Raw genomic sequence first — 16223 nt, forward strand, 5'->3', positions numbered from 1 at the left:
ACCACCTAATACCATACCCTTCACCGTTAACCCCGTTAAGTTTAAACCCGGAATATCCCCCGGGCTTAATAGACAATGGACTCTCCCAGGCCTTTGGAATACAAAACCTACAGCTACAACATGTCTTAGAATTACCAGATAAGCCTTCTACCATTCAAACGGACACGTCACTCTGGACCAAAAGAGACTACTGGAGATACATTCAAATTAAACATTATCTGGAAAAAAACCCTACTCTACAAAAAGCAGATAGACCGCTCACAGACTTAGAAAGGATATGCAACTCTAAGGAACCCACCAACCATCTAATATCTCAACTGTATAAACTAATAATTGCAAAAAAATACTCTAACTTACCTCACTTTACACGCACCTGGGATACGGAACTGCAACTGAACCTGCAAGAAGAAGAATGGGGGAAAATCTTTAGGCTGATAGCCAAATGTTCTATAAGTAATAGATATCAAGAGAACTCATACAAGATACTTTCAAAATGGTATAGAACCCCGTTGCAACTACATCAAATGGGTCTGTTACCGCATGACAAATGTTGGAGATGCAATTCTGCCCAAGGAACAATCCCCCATATTTGGATATCTTGCCCAGTACTTTCTCACTTCTGGAACAATGTACAAATGATTACTCAGGAGATCTTGGGTACCCAGGTGATACTTACTCCTCAATTAGTACTTTTATACCACACAGATCTACCAGAGCATATATTTAAACATAGCCTCCTCTTACAGCTGCTGTTAGCAGCAAAGTCTCTAATTCCTAAACATTGGAGGGATGTAAATCCACCAACAATAGAGGAATGGTTTACGAATATTAATGATATCTGCACAATGGAAGAGATTACCTCTTCAATTCATGGAAAACAACAGGAGTATGTATTAACCTGGAGACCTTGGATATCCTACCTGTACTCTCATAACAAGCTGTAAAATAATGTAAAATATTGCATATGATTGCCATAGCGAGATACCTAATACTCACCGATTATGTGCCAAATGATTTCAAGTTTGATATCTTCCACCTTCTCTCCCCTCTCCTTAAGACTCCCTTCTAGCCTCGAACGGTAAAGATAGTCCGGAGTCTCTACAAAAGATGTTTTCTGTGTAGTCAGCTCCTATGCTTTTTCTTCTCCTCCCCTTTGCTTACTTCGTTTTTCCATTCTTTTGTTTTGTTTCTTTCTCCTTTAAGTGCCTTAACAATACTTAAGAAGATATTAAGATTGTTAAACGAATATTTGCATAAGATGTATGTGCAACTTTGCATTTATTACTGTAATAAAGAATTTGGTGAAATACAAAAAAAAAAGAAAAAGTTTAGCTCAACCATCTGTTGAATATGATTACATTTTATTAACTTTATAGATAATTGTTAACTCTCAGATAGAAAGAAATAAGTACTTTATTTTAGGGGGCAAAAGTACTTCTTAACTCTGGATGTAAAAGAGAACATAGTAGCCAAGTTCATCAGATAATTGTTAAATGTGCTAAATGATAAAGTAAACCACAACACAATTATTCTTAAGACAAGAACTGCTTCAAAGCTGTCTTCTTTTTCAAGACCTCTAGGATGTGTAAATTGCTTTAGATAATATATATGGCAATGGAAGAATATGATTAAAAGTAATAAACACATAACTGGTTAAACCAGAAAAACAACAAGATATTATCACAGAAACTGAAGTAGGATCATAAATAGTGGAGGAAAGCATCAGTTACTTCAAGTCTTTTTTTAATCTCCTACATGCACTTTAGAAATGTTCCCACGCTCACAGTACAGTAGTTTATGAGCCTTATAATCCCCAATACTGATTTGCCTTCCAAGGAAACTGATGCCAATTGTACTTCTACTGAATGATCACAAGGGTTAATGGGGAGATCACAAAAAGGCCGCAGCTTATTCCCTTCAGTTTATGCCACACTTCAATGCCCTATAAAGCAGTGGAATTGTCTACAACATATTACACATGATCCTGACCAGTAGCGTAACTATAGAGAAGCAGACCCCATGATTGCCAATGGTCCGGGGTCCCATGTCCTCTGGACCATCCGCCCAGGGAACAGGGGACCCTGGACCGCGGGGTCTGTTTCTAAAGAATAGAAATAGAATAGAAATCCCCCATCCCCAGCTCTTCACCTACCTGTGACTTAGCAGGGGACACAAGTGGGCAGGGGGTGGGGTAATGGATCACACTGGGTTGACTGTGGCCACCAGGCCCCTCTGAAGATTTTATGGCATGGGGCAGCACTGTATAGTTACGCTGTTGGGCATAACTAATAATACATGGTATATACATGACGCTTATACATGGTATAAAACATCATCATATATTAATTCAAAACAGTAAAATAAAAAATGTATATGTCATATATCAGACCCCAATGAAACCATAATTAACTCATAGTTCATAAAACATTCCTCCATCTGTGTCCCCTGTACCACTATCTTGCTCTCCCCCCCTGCTCCCTCCCCACTCAGTCTGTTACACAGAAAACCACCCAATTTGTGAACCTGACATACTGATGCAGAGTTCTCAGGCACCAGCTTTTGTATTTTCTTTAAATCAGTTTGCGGAGCTTGGAGGTACATGTGTAGTTGAAACTAATCCCAGACTAGCTCAGGGATTCCCCTTTCTAAAACTACACAATATTTCACACTGTTTTTCAACCTAAATAAACACTTTGAATTATTGCAAATTTTGATTTAAATGCCAGAGTTTGGTGAAGTTCCACCTCTGCAACAGAATCTTCCAGGTCTTTGGATACTTTCAGTAGTCCTTCAAAATACACTATGGTCCCTTATACTACATTCCAGAGTTTCAATACTTAATTGTGTTTCACCTCTGCATCACGTGAATCCAGTTTTTTCTGGTACTTTCAACTTATATACTAGTTATATATACATATATACACAGTATTAATTGCTACAGTATGTAACAATAACAAGGGTGGACCACAGGGCTTAGGCATTATTTGCCTCCTTACATTATGACAAATGTATTTTTTAATTCTTTTTCTAGTATTCACAAAATAAATAAAATCATCTTATTATGGCTAAGAAGAGAAACAAAAGGAAACAGAATCCGAAAAGATGTTGACTCCTCTTAAATGAAAGGATAGGAAACAAGGATAAATCAGGGATATCATAAGCAGTATGGCATTAATATTAAATGCAGTCACTTGTTAAAGGTGTATATAAAGCATTTTCCATTACAAAGATTTTGTTCATTCGTTTTCCTGTGCACCAGGGTACCTTGTTTATAAATGTTCCATAACTTTTTTCTCAGATGACCAGCTTCACAACCCCGAATTCTATATAGAAACATTAGTGTACCTCTTTGTAATTACATTTTTCTGCTGCAGAAAGCAATTTGGCATTATTAAGCAGAATCATGGAGACCCACCCTATATGTATCCTGGCCCATGGAAAACTAAATATTGTTGCTCAACCAGAGTTATCTCATTTGTTACTGGACTTTAAATTTGTTACTGAACTTTAAATCCCAGCAACAACAAATTGTAAACAATATTGTTTGATAAAACATTTCTCCAGCTCTCCTGGTAGAAATGAGGGACAGAGAGGGCTCATGTGGGCAACACAAGGGCATGATTGGATAGAAAGGAAGTTGAAAGAATGAGGTAAAGGAAGGAGAAAAAAGACTTCAGCAAAAATTTGGCACACTTGTAAATGGGGCAAAAAAAGATGCGCGTAACTAAAAAAAACGAGGAGAAAAAACAAAGACGCGGGAGACAAACACGTTTCACGGATTTTCCACCTTTTTGCGAATTTTCCTTTTGTTTCTTACATTTTTCACCGAAGTGAAACGGGACAAATTCACTCACCACTACACTGGAGAGAAGTGCAGAGCACAGAACTAGTGGGCACAATACAGTGTTGTCCTTATTGCCTGTCATAGGGCAAGTTTTAAGCACAGGGCACTCTACATCTGCCAGTGCTCAATAACTTGCATGTCTAAATGACAAGAAATTGGGGAATGGGTGGGGCGAAAGGAGGGGCACCTATGTGGAAGCAGCACTGCATTCATGGGGAAATGCAGGTCTTTGTGCCCTATTATGAAGTCAGGGTCAGTTTTAGATCCCCTGGCACAGATTATAGATGTAACTGGTATTCATATGTGCTTTAAGGTACCAATAATCTTCTGTGTAGGTTGGAAAAATTACTCAGACTAAAGGGGACTTTGTTGCTAGCAAACATTGACATACAGAGCTTGTATACTTCCATACTGCAAAACACAAGATATATTATGTTAAAGAAGGACTTTTGGAATCTGACCTTACAAATAACCTGTTCTATTTCTAATTAACAATTTGACAGTTGTTTTACAGAATACAGGGAGCATGTACAGGATGATAGGATTGAGAACAGGAGCAGGCTGTCTTTTTTGTTTTAGTTTAAGTGGTTTCTCAATAGGCGGCAGGCCCCGGGCCTTGTACAAATATGGAGAAAATATCAACCACAGAGCACACAAATTAGCTTATAGCTTTAACTGCAATAAAAAACACTATGGTGAAACATACGCTAATATGTGTTGGGCGATTTTCTCCATATTGGTAGGTATAAGACCAATTTGTATAGGAAACAATCAGCTGAAAGTTATGTCAATCTAAGTCCAATAAGTACTATAACTATTATATATAAAACTCACTCACTCATTTTCTCACTCTCTAGAGAATATTGACAAGCATGCTTCTCAAACCCTTAATACGTTTTTATGTGGAAATGAATAATGGTCCTGGGTCTTTATTGAAAACACAATTTTGAAAAGACCCAGAGAAGCTTTAATCCAAAAAGGCAAGGACCAAACAGTTGTCCACAACTGGTATACCATCCATTTTAAGACAAATAGTGTATTATTATGGTGTCAGGCATAAGGCAGATGTCATGCATAAGGCATTTATTAAGGTGGAAATAAAACATTTGTCTCTTTAAGAATACCAGTACTAAGGCAAAAATATTTTCTCTTACAGAGTAATACATAGATAAATAATATGCCTTGGAAAAGGGCCCAGAAATGGCCAGGATCCAAGATTTGATTTGCTGTCTGTCTGCTTTTCAAAATCTGCTCTCTGGTTAAAACAGAGAATAGTTCACTATCATTACTAGTATATCTGTTTCTCAGAATAGGGTATACTGCTGAATAATACAATAAAGTCGGTGAAATGCCAAACTTGTGATCATGAAGACAAAAAGGAACACCAAGAGCCCCAATAGTGTAATATGTTTTTACAAGGAGTACTTGCTTCCCCATGTTGTTTTTCATTTCCCCCCCCCATATACTTGGCCCAAGGGCTCCCCTCACTCCCTTCCTGCCCCTTTCCTTTCCCTACTTTCTTTTTTTCTTCCCCCCCCCCAACTGTTATTATTCACCGTATATCTGTACTCCTCCATACATCACTCACATCAGTATCTTCACCTCCCCATAATTTGAACAGCCGTATACAACAATGTTTTATAATAACTTGCCTGTCTCTGTGTTTTTAGTTTTTTTTGTGCTTATTCTACATTGCCTGATGAAGCAGGAAATGCCTGCGAAACGCATTGCAATATTGTTGTGAATAAACTATTACTGAAAATTACCACTTTTGTTGGTGTCTGCCTGGAGGAGGTAAGCTTACTACTACCTCCTCTGAATTACCCATTGGGTTTTTAAGTGTTTTTAGCTAATTTTATCCTTTTGGCGCCTCTGTTTTGTCTTATCACTAAACTTGTGATCATGTGTCAGATTAGTGTGAGGCACTTGCGAGTGCCATGTCATAACAAAATGAAACGCTCATTTGCCAACTCTATGGGCTTATGCCCATCCATCTTAGTTCCACCTATCCACCACACCCATGTGTGTTGCCCCCTATTTTGACCCCTGCTTTCATTCTGGAATAGAGAAAGCCATCTGATTTTTAAACATTGCCTCAGGTTACATAAATGAGGCACTAGAACAGGGATCCCCAACCTTTTACACCCGTGAGCCACATTGAAATGGAAGAAGACTTGGGGAGCAACACAAACATGGAAAAAGTTCCTGGGGGTGCAAATAAGAGCTATAATTGGCTATTTTGTTGCCCCTATGTGGACTGGCAGCCTATAGAAGGTTCTGTTTGGCTTTACACTGCCTTTGCATGCAACCAAAACTTGCCTCCTAACCAGAAATTCAAAAATGAGCACCTACTTTGAGGCCACTGGGAGCAACATCCAAGGGGTTGGTGAGCAACATGTTGCTCACGAACCACTGGTTGGGGATCACTGCACTAGAAGCACAGTAATTGTAATAATAGCAGAAGTTGGAAAGGGTCCATGTAATATTGTGTAAATTACAGCCGCTCTTCTTGTTTTACTATTTAGCTGGCACAGCTGTTTCACAATTACACAACAGGTTATTGCTTAGAAATGCAGTACTAAGTGTGGAATGCAAAGTGGATGAAAATTTTTACTCACAATGCAGCTCACAATTTTCCCCTAATAATATCATGGGTTTCAAGCTGGCACCAGACACCAGACACCAGCACAACATGCTATCAATGCATCAATACAAGAACAATTTTGTAAACACTATTTTATGCTTATTATATATTTACATCTACAATACACACAATTATACTCTAGTAAGAAGATGGGGCGGTGCTACTTGGGTGAGAAAGTATTTTTAGGAATAGTGAAAGACTGTGACAAAAGGAGGAAGGAAGAGGAGGATAAGAGGGAATTGAATTGTAAGCATTATTCAGTCTGCCTACTTTAAAGTGATACTAACACAGTGTATGGCATTTTGTAACTACTACAGAAGTGTCACCCCATGGACCCCATGTCCTGAGAAAGGTACTTTATTTGGTTCCAAGTATTGCATTCTTGGTGCTCTTTATATCTGCTCTCTAAATAATTATTTTAATTAATAGTTGTATATCAAATATGCCTCATTTTGGACACATGAGTCAGGGGTATGCCCCTTATGTGGGTTCCTCTTTAATTGTATTGTCTTGCTGGTGCCTTGTGCTGCCTAGAGTGGATGGTTTGGTGGTAGTATCCATTGGCTTTCTCTTTTCTTAACTAATAAAAGCTGCTAATCTGACTTCTGACAGCATTCCTGCTAAAATGTAAAATGTCTGTTTTGCCGTTCCCTACAAACCTTCATTATTCTTACTAGACTCAACATAAAGCAGAAATACAGCTGGAAGGGGGGGGTCAGGACAAAGGACCTTATTTTATCTTTACTTTACTTAACTACATGTGGGACAGGATAACAGAGTTCCATTTTATAATTTGCTAAAGTCATAATTAAAAAACATCAATACTTTAAAAGTTATTTTACAATATAGTTGACAGTATCTGACTGTTTATATTGTCTGCACTGCTGGTTCTGCCTCCGACACAAGAGAGCTGAAGTCAGCTGAGTTACAACCAGACAACAACAAGTGATACTCAATCACTGTTTTTAGTTTTTAAAAATGTATGTTGCAGTGTCGCTTTAAATTACATTTCAGTTTTTAATGACTATACTAAAATACAGCTACAAATAATATATATGCATGGGTGTTTCAAAACATTCAACTCCATACACTGCGTTCAGATTCCTTGCTCTCACATAATAGATTCCTGCCATAATATCTGACAGCCTCCTGATAGGGAAAAGGAAATGGCTTTCTGCCAGAAAACTGAAAGCTGGAGCAGGAGAAAGTACTGTAGGAAAGGGAACATCTATGTATGTTTTAAAAAATGGCATTCTAATTAAGGATGGGTTTAATTTTAGTATTCTAGTCTAGCAACCTTCAAAGTTTCATTTCTTACTATGGTATCTTTTTGGAAATAATGCCGGCTAGTAAAAGTAGGTAATTGATATTTTTAAACAATAACACAGTATTGTGGAGATCATTCATTCAGAATAAAGAAGACCATTTACTTTAATTTGTTGCTATTGTACATGAAAACAGAGACCAAAGTGTATGTTGAGGCTGGAAGTAGATATATGATGGATTGCAAAACACAGGCAACAAGTAAGAAGGTTAAGGAGCAATGCAGTAGGAGGGCTCAGTAGCTTGCAATATGACACTAAAGGGGCTTATTTATCAGTTTTTGAGTTTGTGAATTTGAGAGTTTTCTTCTAACTGAAATAAACTCGCATTTAAAAAATATATATGTAAATACTTGCTTATTTATTAATATGGAAAACTCATTCAAATAAAAAACTGAAATACCTTGAAACTTAAAAAAAATTTGAAAGCTCTAATTGAAAAAATGATTTTCTACATGAACCTCAAGTTTTTCAAATACATTTTTGCACTTAATAAATGCCAAAAATTTAGTTTTTGAACCATAACCTGAATTTTTAAAATTCAAATTTGAATGTTGATAAATCACCCCCTAATACCCACTAATATCAAGAAATCAGATTACACCAGTTATTTTATCATCTGCAGAAGCCACCAATTACACCAAAACATTAGTGATGTCATCAGTTACAAATGGTATTTTGTAAAGTATCTTGTTTCATGTGATCCATTGAAATGTGCATAATAACACACAGGGTACCCCTTTTTGGTGACCACCTAAATCATTTAGGGGATTTTCTCTATAGTCCTTACCTAAATCACATCCATGTGATTATAACCTGCCCCTAAAGCACCCATTCATGCCCGCAGACCCTTAGGTAGGCAGGGCCTCCTTCTGATATCACCAACAGGGAGGGTTTGCCAGATGATGACAGCCAAGGTAATGTGCATGGGCTCAAGGTGGTAGTTCTGGCATTACCAAAAGCACTAACCGTAACCCACAACAGCAACCCTATTTTTTCCCAAACCCAACTAACCCTAGGGTCCCATGAATGTCAGATATATCTGTACATCACTACTCAATGGGGGACTTATAAAGCTTGCACAGCGCATATTTTATTTGCGTATGGTTTTGTGCATGTTTTTTTCCCCAAATGGGTATATTTTTTCAGTCTTTCCTTTTTTGTGAATCGCTATGAAATGTGAAATTGTGCATAACAATTTGCAAATTGTTTGCAAAACAGGCTGAGGTTTCCGTGAGCATGCCCACTGTACGTTTGTTGTGCAGGAATATAGCTCAAATATTCACTTTGCGAATATATATAAATTCGCAATTTGCAAAGTTGTGGCATAATTTGAATTAGATATAGTAAAAGGGATTTTGTTGTCCTAAATGAATGCACTGGGGTGCGCATTATGGCAGTTTAGACATCTTGATAGAACTCTTGCCCTACAAAACATACAGGGGCACTGCATACCCAGATAAAGCTTTACCTAGTATAGATACCATTTTGTAATATATTTTCACAGAATTATAATTCCACAGCATATGAAATGTATACCTATCATTCACACATACTTGTAAGTTAATTTGGGAAAGGACTGAGCACGCCTTTTAACATATGTTCTTGCCTTTTATAGATACTTGGGGGGTAGGGACATACGGACACCAGGCATATACTCTTGGACACAAGTCTCTTGCTCTCTCTCTCTCTTCCCAGGAGGGACACACACATCTCGCTCTCTGTCCTGGAGGGACAGACAGGTCTCTCTTCCTGAGAGATGGACACACATCCAGACACACACATATATGAAACATACACACATATTACATATACTTAACATTATTTTTTTATATGCATTAATTGTACAGATTACTCCTATGAGCTGTCAAGGGTATGTTTGACTGGCTGTTTGTACTTGGCATATAATTTGTAACTCCACACAATAAAGATATTTTGCTATCACCTTGGTGAGTGGTACTTTGACCATAATACTTACACAAAATTTTATAATAAATAGATGATATTCTACACATTTTAAACCCCATTCATCCCAATGCTACTGTTCCTTAAATCAGTAATTCAGCATTAAGGACTCATGGGGTATATGAGTTATTACATTCACTTTTAGCGATCACTTCTTTACTAAAAGGAAACATTGTATAGAACTGAACAATTATAGCATTTATCGAAAATGGCATTATATACGTGTTTCCTCCTGTTTCAGGTTTTTGTGCCACGAGAATGTACTATATGTACTATTAGCAATGGCTTGGACGCTCTTCATTCTGTGCACACTGCAATACATGAGAACAATCACTGCACAAGGTAAGTTCTTACCTTAAAATATGGATACTGATCTGGTGCTGTGGGAGATTGGGACAGCAAGTTCACTTACAAAATACAGAGAGGCAGATCTTTGAAATCTTAAAGTGGAGATTTCCTGTGGATTTCCAGCAGTGTCATTTTATCAACATTTTTACATTTTCCAAAACAGTATTCTAACAAACTGGCACATTTACAAAACATTCCAGCTTTAACTACTGTGGCAGTTTGTCAGAACCAATATAGGACTATGGGCGAGCCTTTGATTAGGTAATTATCCATATTGATTGTTAAAGAATAGTAGTCCATAAACCAAAAATCCAGATAGTTTGTTGAAGATGAATTACTTTTATTTTAGTATAGATACAACACTGGACATACAAATGAAAATAGGTAGTTGGTTCAATGAATCACACAACTGTTTATTAGAAATTACCAATCATGTTTTTTTTCTGTATCTATATTCAAGGTAGTTTCGAAAAAAGAAAATTCAGTGTTTAAATGAATAGACAGATAGTGTTTATTTACTATGTGCAAGGCAAGGTGCAATATGCAAAAAATGGGAGCAATCCTCCAAGTTTTTAGCATTTTGTACCCTGCTTGTAAGAGAATGGCTGCAGGTCTCTGTGCTCCAAACTGAAATGCAGAGACCTGTGTTTCCCCATTGAATTCAGTGCTGTCTTAATTCAACAAAGATGTACTCATAATGTGTGGGCAGGGGAAGCACTTATATATCCCTCGTCCTGCAGGCTGCCTTCTGCCCACCGGTGCTGCACCCTGTAGCTTGCTCTGGCTTTTGTATCCAGCATGACGTGCAGAACTCACCCAAATCCTTTACATCAGGAATAAGGGGTGCAACTTTGGTTCCCTTAGTGCTCTTGCATGTGCATCTTGGGTCTTAAGAGATAACCCCTAAAGAGTTTGAAATATAAATGACTCTATTATCTTCATGCTTTAATCGCATATCTTGCTGATGTCTAATAAATCTGGCATTTTGTTTTTTTAAAGAAGTTTCTCCTTTGCATGTGAAAATTAAAAATGGGACTGTGAAACCAGCTTATATCAGCATTACTTGGGACTGCAATATTACAGAGGAAATGAAAAATTACAAATATTCTGCTGTGATAAAGGACAAAAAAACATTTTTTCCACATGACATAGATGTAAGTTTAATACAGCAGAATTGTTCTGATATAGGTACTGTATCTGTCTAACTGTATATAATTTTATCTTTGAGCAGTAAAAGCCCCACAAAACTGCCTGTTTGAAATGCAGGCCAAGCCTGGCCATAAAGGACATTGGTACACCCCTGGTAAATAAACCACAAAGTATCCCCTGCAGCAGCACTCACTTTTTGAAGAAAACTTCACCAATCCATGGAAAAATGGGAAAAAGTGCTGCGCTGGCGTTTTTCTTACCTTGCAGTCATCCACATTTAGACTTGGGCATTCATGCATGTGCAGTAGACTACCCTGGTAGGTAAAATGCTGGAGCAGGCAGGGGTGTATTTAGGTCCGGTGCTAAATACACCCCTACGTCATGCACGTGACATCACTTCTGCAGAGCCCGCAACCCCCTACCCCCCTCACCCCTCAGCTCCTTTACCAGATTACCTATGGAAATCGCCTGCGGAGGCTGGGGGCATTTATTTTATTTCAATAAAAAAAGAAAACATAGCCAACCAAGGGCCGCCCCCCCCAAAGCGTGCTGCCCTAGGCGGAGGCCTTATTATAAATATGCCCCTGGGTGCAGGGCTTAAACAGTTTTACCAGCAAGGGAATTTTCACTGTATGGCTGTTTTGGAAGGAAACTCATTCTATATGCATTCCTTACAAACTTGTAATGGTTTTTGAAAGTATATAGTTGCTATTAAAAGCAGTGTTTGTCTTTCTTTTTTTATTCCCTGCCCTGGTGGCTCTGGCATTTGAAACAATGTAATATAAGGCAGCAGACTGACAGACCTGACTTGCTGGAGGAGACTGGCTTTTGCAACATTGTTTAAAAAGTAACAACCAGGAGTTCAGCAAATGCTGCTTTCAATAGCAATTACATTTACAAATATCTTTTAAAGAACTAAACATTTTTAATAAACTGATATTGGAAAGTTGCAAAGTCTTCTTTTATTAGGCAAAAATTATTTTTTTGGTTGACGTGTCCTTCAAGATATTACAGTATCCTAGCTCTGTGATTAGGAGACTACTATATTCTACCATGCCGATTATTGTAATTAAAATACTGCTCAGCTAGGGTACTGTTAGTTTGACATCTGTGGTGGAAACTGTTTGTTGTGATTATTATCACTTACCTTATACCCTAGTGCTCTTTTTAGGAGAAAACCGCAACCCCAGTGATTTTTAACTTTCCTTCTCCTTAAAGCAAAAAAACCATCATAAAAGAGAAAAACTATGTTATCAAAGTGATATAGAGGTCAATGGGAGCTGTCTGTAAACTGTAAGAATCTTTATTTTATTAGTGGTTTTAGAGGATTTTGGGTTCATTTCATTTGTATGCGCATGAAAATTCTTACAAAAATGGAAAATTTAAGGTTTTTGTGTTCTTTTAGTTTTCGTTCCGAATTGGAATTTGTTCATTCTTTTTCAATTAGGATCTTTTAATGTATTTATTATTATTAGTACGCTACAGCTTTTGACACAGCCTACTGTGGGAACCCTGGAGCTACTGCAACCTTTGAGGTGGCAATACCTCCATGTTTCCCCAATGTCAATAGGAACTGGAGGCAGGACAGATATAGTGAAAGTCACAATCTACTATGCGAAAGCACAAGGGCCATGTTTAGATGCAAGTACCTTTACTCAACGATGTTTGAACAGATTTTTCCTTGAAAGGGGCGCAAAAATTTGCCACAGAAAAATTAGCGTGCGAAAAAAAATTGTCCCCTGCGTAAGAAAAAAAATGTTTTGGACAAGTGCAACGATTTTTTTTGATGCGCGTCATGTTCTGAGTATCTCAAATTTTTTGCCGTTTTGCAAATCTTTTCATAATTTTTTCAGCGAATTGAAACGTAACAGATTTGCTCATCACTACTAGTAAAGACTTCTGGCATAGGACATAGATCCATTTAAGTGTCTAATTAAGATGAGGGCTCAAGACAAATCCACAGCGTTTATGTGCATGATGTTTTGTTTATGTAATTTAAACAGGTTCATGAGGGTTTACTGTTATTTTTGCATTTAACAGGCAATAGCCCTAACACGGGGATGCCCAGCTTGTCAGCACTAGAAGCCCACAGGTGCACTTTTGTCGACCTGCAGCCCTGGGTTCTTTCTAATTTAGTTCAACATATTATTTGCTGTAGCTGGGGCTACCTTCATCATAAGGTGCTTTTACATCCCTGTAGGTAGTTCTGGCCTGAATCACAAAACTAATGAATGTGCATACATACTGGCAAATGAGAGATATTAGGACTTATTTACATCCACAAGGTTAGTGAGCTACTTACACTTCCCTACAGTGAGTTGCGCAAAACATCACTTCCGTTAAAGGTATCCCTCAGTCTTTCTTTCCTGCCTTCCATTACCGATCAGGCGCTACTGCGCCTAGCTACCGCCATCTCCTGGCCAGGGGGTAGCTCCAGAATTCCCTTTTCACCCTGCATCATTCACTGCAGCACAGGTACACCAAAAAAAATACAGCAAACATGTCACATTCACCCCGAACTCCAGAAATGACTCTTGAAAATATTCACTGCTATCACACCTGATTTGAAACAAAGCTGGACAGTACAGACTAGACCTCTAGTCTGGTTATATTGCTCTAGTGCTTTCTGATCAATTGTCTGGTTTATGTATTCAATGCCTATTCCTAAGACCTGCCCTTTTTCTGTCTGCTGTAAATTCTGGTTCTGACAGTTGGTCCATTTCCTGGGCTTGCCTGCTGCCTGCCCAGTGTCACGATCGGTATCCCAGAACTCAGAACAGGCTCCAAGGGTCCGGTCTCGGCTCACGCTTCTGCCTATAACAGCTGCCTTTCATGTCGGGAGGAGCCCTTCACTACTCGGATGCCGACACTTCTTATAGTGAGAGGCCCAAAGAGAGAGTTCTAAGCAGGCACGGGAACCAATCGTGTGACAGGCAGGTGGGGAACACTTTGGAGTGGTCAGGACAGGCCGGAGTCAGCAACGGTCAGGCAGTGAAGCACAGAATCAGAATCCAAGAGAATAGTCAGGCAGGCAGAGGTCGGTTCAGGCAGCAGACAAGAAAGGTCAAGAATGGGCAAAGGTCAATTCAGGCAGCAAGCAAGAGAGGTCAGGTACAGGCTAAGGTCAAGAACACGGTAGAACAGCAGATAAATCGCACCCAGGAAGCCACCAAAGGAAAACCTACGTTGGGCAACGAGTACAATACAGTGAGCGCTTTAAATATTTGAATTTCGCACCAAAAATGACATCACGTGCCGGCGACAAAACGCGAGTGCACATGCGTGCCTAGAAGATGATGGCGGGCGTCCCCGCACCGGAGGAGGCGGCGGACATCCCCGCCGCCCCACTAGACCACCAGATATAGTTACATTACCCCCCCTCCAGAGGAGGCCACCGGACCCCTAGGCTTATCAGGGAACCTGGCGTGGAATTGTCGAACAAGACGATCTGCCCAAACATCAGAGGCTGGGACCCACGACCTCTCTTTGGGGCCATAACCTTTCCAATGTACCAGGTATTGTAGCTTACCCCTAGAGAGGCGGGAGTCCACTAACCTTTGTATCACATACTCGGGCTGTCCTTCAATAGAAACGGGAGGAGGAGGAGGAGACATTTGCTGAACCACTCTAGCAGGTTTTAACAAAGAGACATGAAAAGAATTTGAAATTTTGAGTTCGGGAGGGAGCTCTTGAATGCAAACTCAGCCCATGGAAGAAAATCAGCCCAAAGGGATTGGTTACTGGAAACATAACACCTGAGGTACTGCTCCAGAGACTGATTTGTCCTCTCCATCTGCCCGTTGGTCTGTGGATGATGAGCAGAGGAGAAGGACAAATCCATACCCATCAGTAAACAGAAGGCCCGCCAAAATTTTTAAACAAACTGAACTCCTCTATCAGAGACAATGTTCTGCGGAGCACCAAGAAGCCTAAAGATATCAGTCAGGAAACGTTCTGCAAGAGACTTTGCAGATGGGAGGGCGGGAAGGGGAATAAAATGAGACATTTTACTAAAGCGGTCCACAACCACCCATATGACAGTATTCCCCTTGGAAGGAGGTAAATCTACAATGAAATCCATGGAAGCGTGAGTCCACAGCCTTTCGGGAATCGGCAGTGATTATAGCAGGCCCTGAGGCAAAGATCTGGAAGGTTTAGAGCGTTGACAGGTTGGACAGGAATCAACATAATTACTAACATCTTGTCTCAAAGTTGGCCACCAGAGGGTCCGGGACAAAAGAGAACAGGTTTTATAGCGACCAGGGTGCCCAGCCAACTTAGAATCATGGGCTTCTAAAAAAACCGCATCAAGGAGGTTTTCTGGAACAAATAACTTTCCCGGGGGTAGGTTGGGAGGAGAGTTAACTTGGGCCTTAGACAAAGAAGAAAGTAAATCTGGACTTAGGGCCGCTACAATCAACTCCTTAGGAACGATGGGGTCAGGTTGACACCTCTCCAGCGGATTGGAATCAAAACTTCTAGACAAGGCATCAGCTTTAACATTCTTTTTGCCAGGTCTATAGGTTATAATAAAATTAAAACGAGAAAAGAATAATGCCAACCTGGCCTGTCTGGGATTTAAACGCTTAGCGGATTCAATATATAAGAAATTCTTGTGGTCTGCGATTACTGTAACTACATGTTTCGCTCCTTCCAAGAGGTGTCTCCATTCTATGAATGCCAATTTTATGGCCAGTAATTCCCTATTACCAATATCATAATTCATCTCCGTAGGAGAAAACTTTTTAGAAAAGAAACCACATGGGTGAACCTTATTGGTCACAGGGTGACGCTGAGATAAGATCGCCCCTGCCCCAACTTCAGAAGCATCTACTTCCACCAGAAAAGGGAGAGTCAAATCAGGGTGCAAGAGTACAGGAGCAGAAATAAAAGCTTCTTTTAGCAATTTGAAGGCTGTTAGGGCCTCTACTGACCAAATACTTGGGTCAAC

The 16223-nt window shown here is 39.4% G+C and overlaps 1 protein-coding gene across 2 annotated transcripts in view; it reads left to right on the plus strand.

Moving 5' to 3' along the window:
• The window catches only part of LOC101731565 (granulocyte-macrophage colony-stimulating factor receptor subunit alpha), a 66337-nt gene that overhangs the window by 12541 nt on the left and 37573 nt on the right, over positions 1-16223 (plus strand). For both annotated transcript variants that reach the window (XM_018091468.2, XM_018091467.2), the window contains exons 2-3: positions 10017-10117; positions 11123-11277. In XM_018091468.2, coding sequence (XP_017946957.2) covers positions 10057-10117; positions 11123-11277 — 216 coding nt within the window. In that variant the 5' untranslated portion in view covers positions 10017-10056. The remainder of the gene's footprint in view (positions 1-10016; positions 10118-11122; positions 11278-16223) is intronic.

The sequence above is a fragment of the Xenopus tropicalis genome, chromosome 2 (genome assembly GCF_000004195.4).
Source record: "Xenopus tropicalis strain Nigerian chromosome 2, UCB_Xtro_10.0, whole genome shotgun sequence".
In the NCBI taxonomy this organism is placed as follows: domain Eukaryota; kingdom Metazoa; phylum Chordata; class Amphibia; order Anura; family Pipidae; genus Xenopus; species Xenopus tropicalis.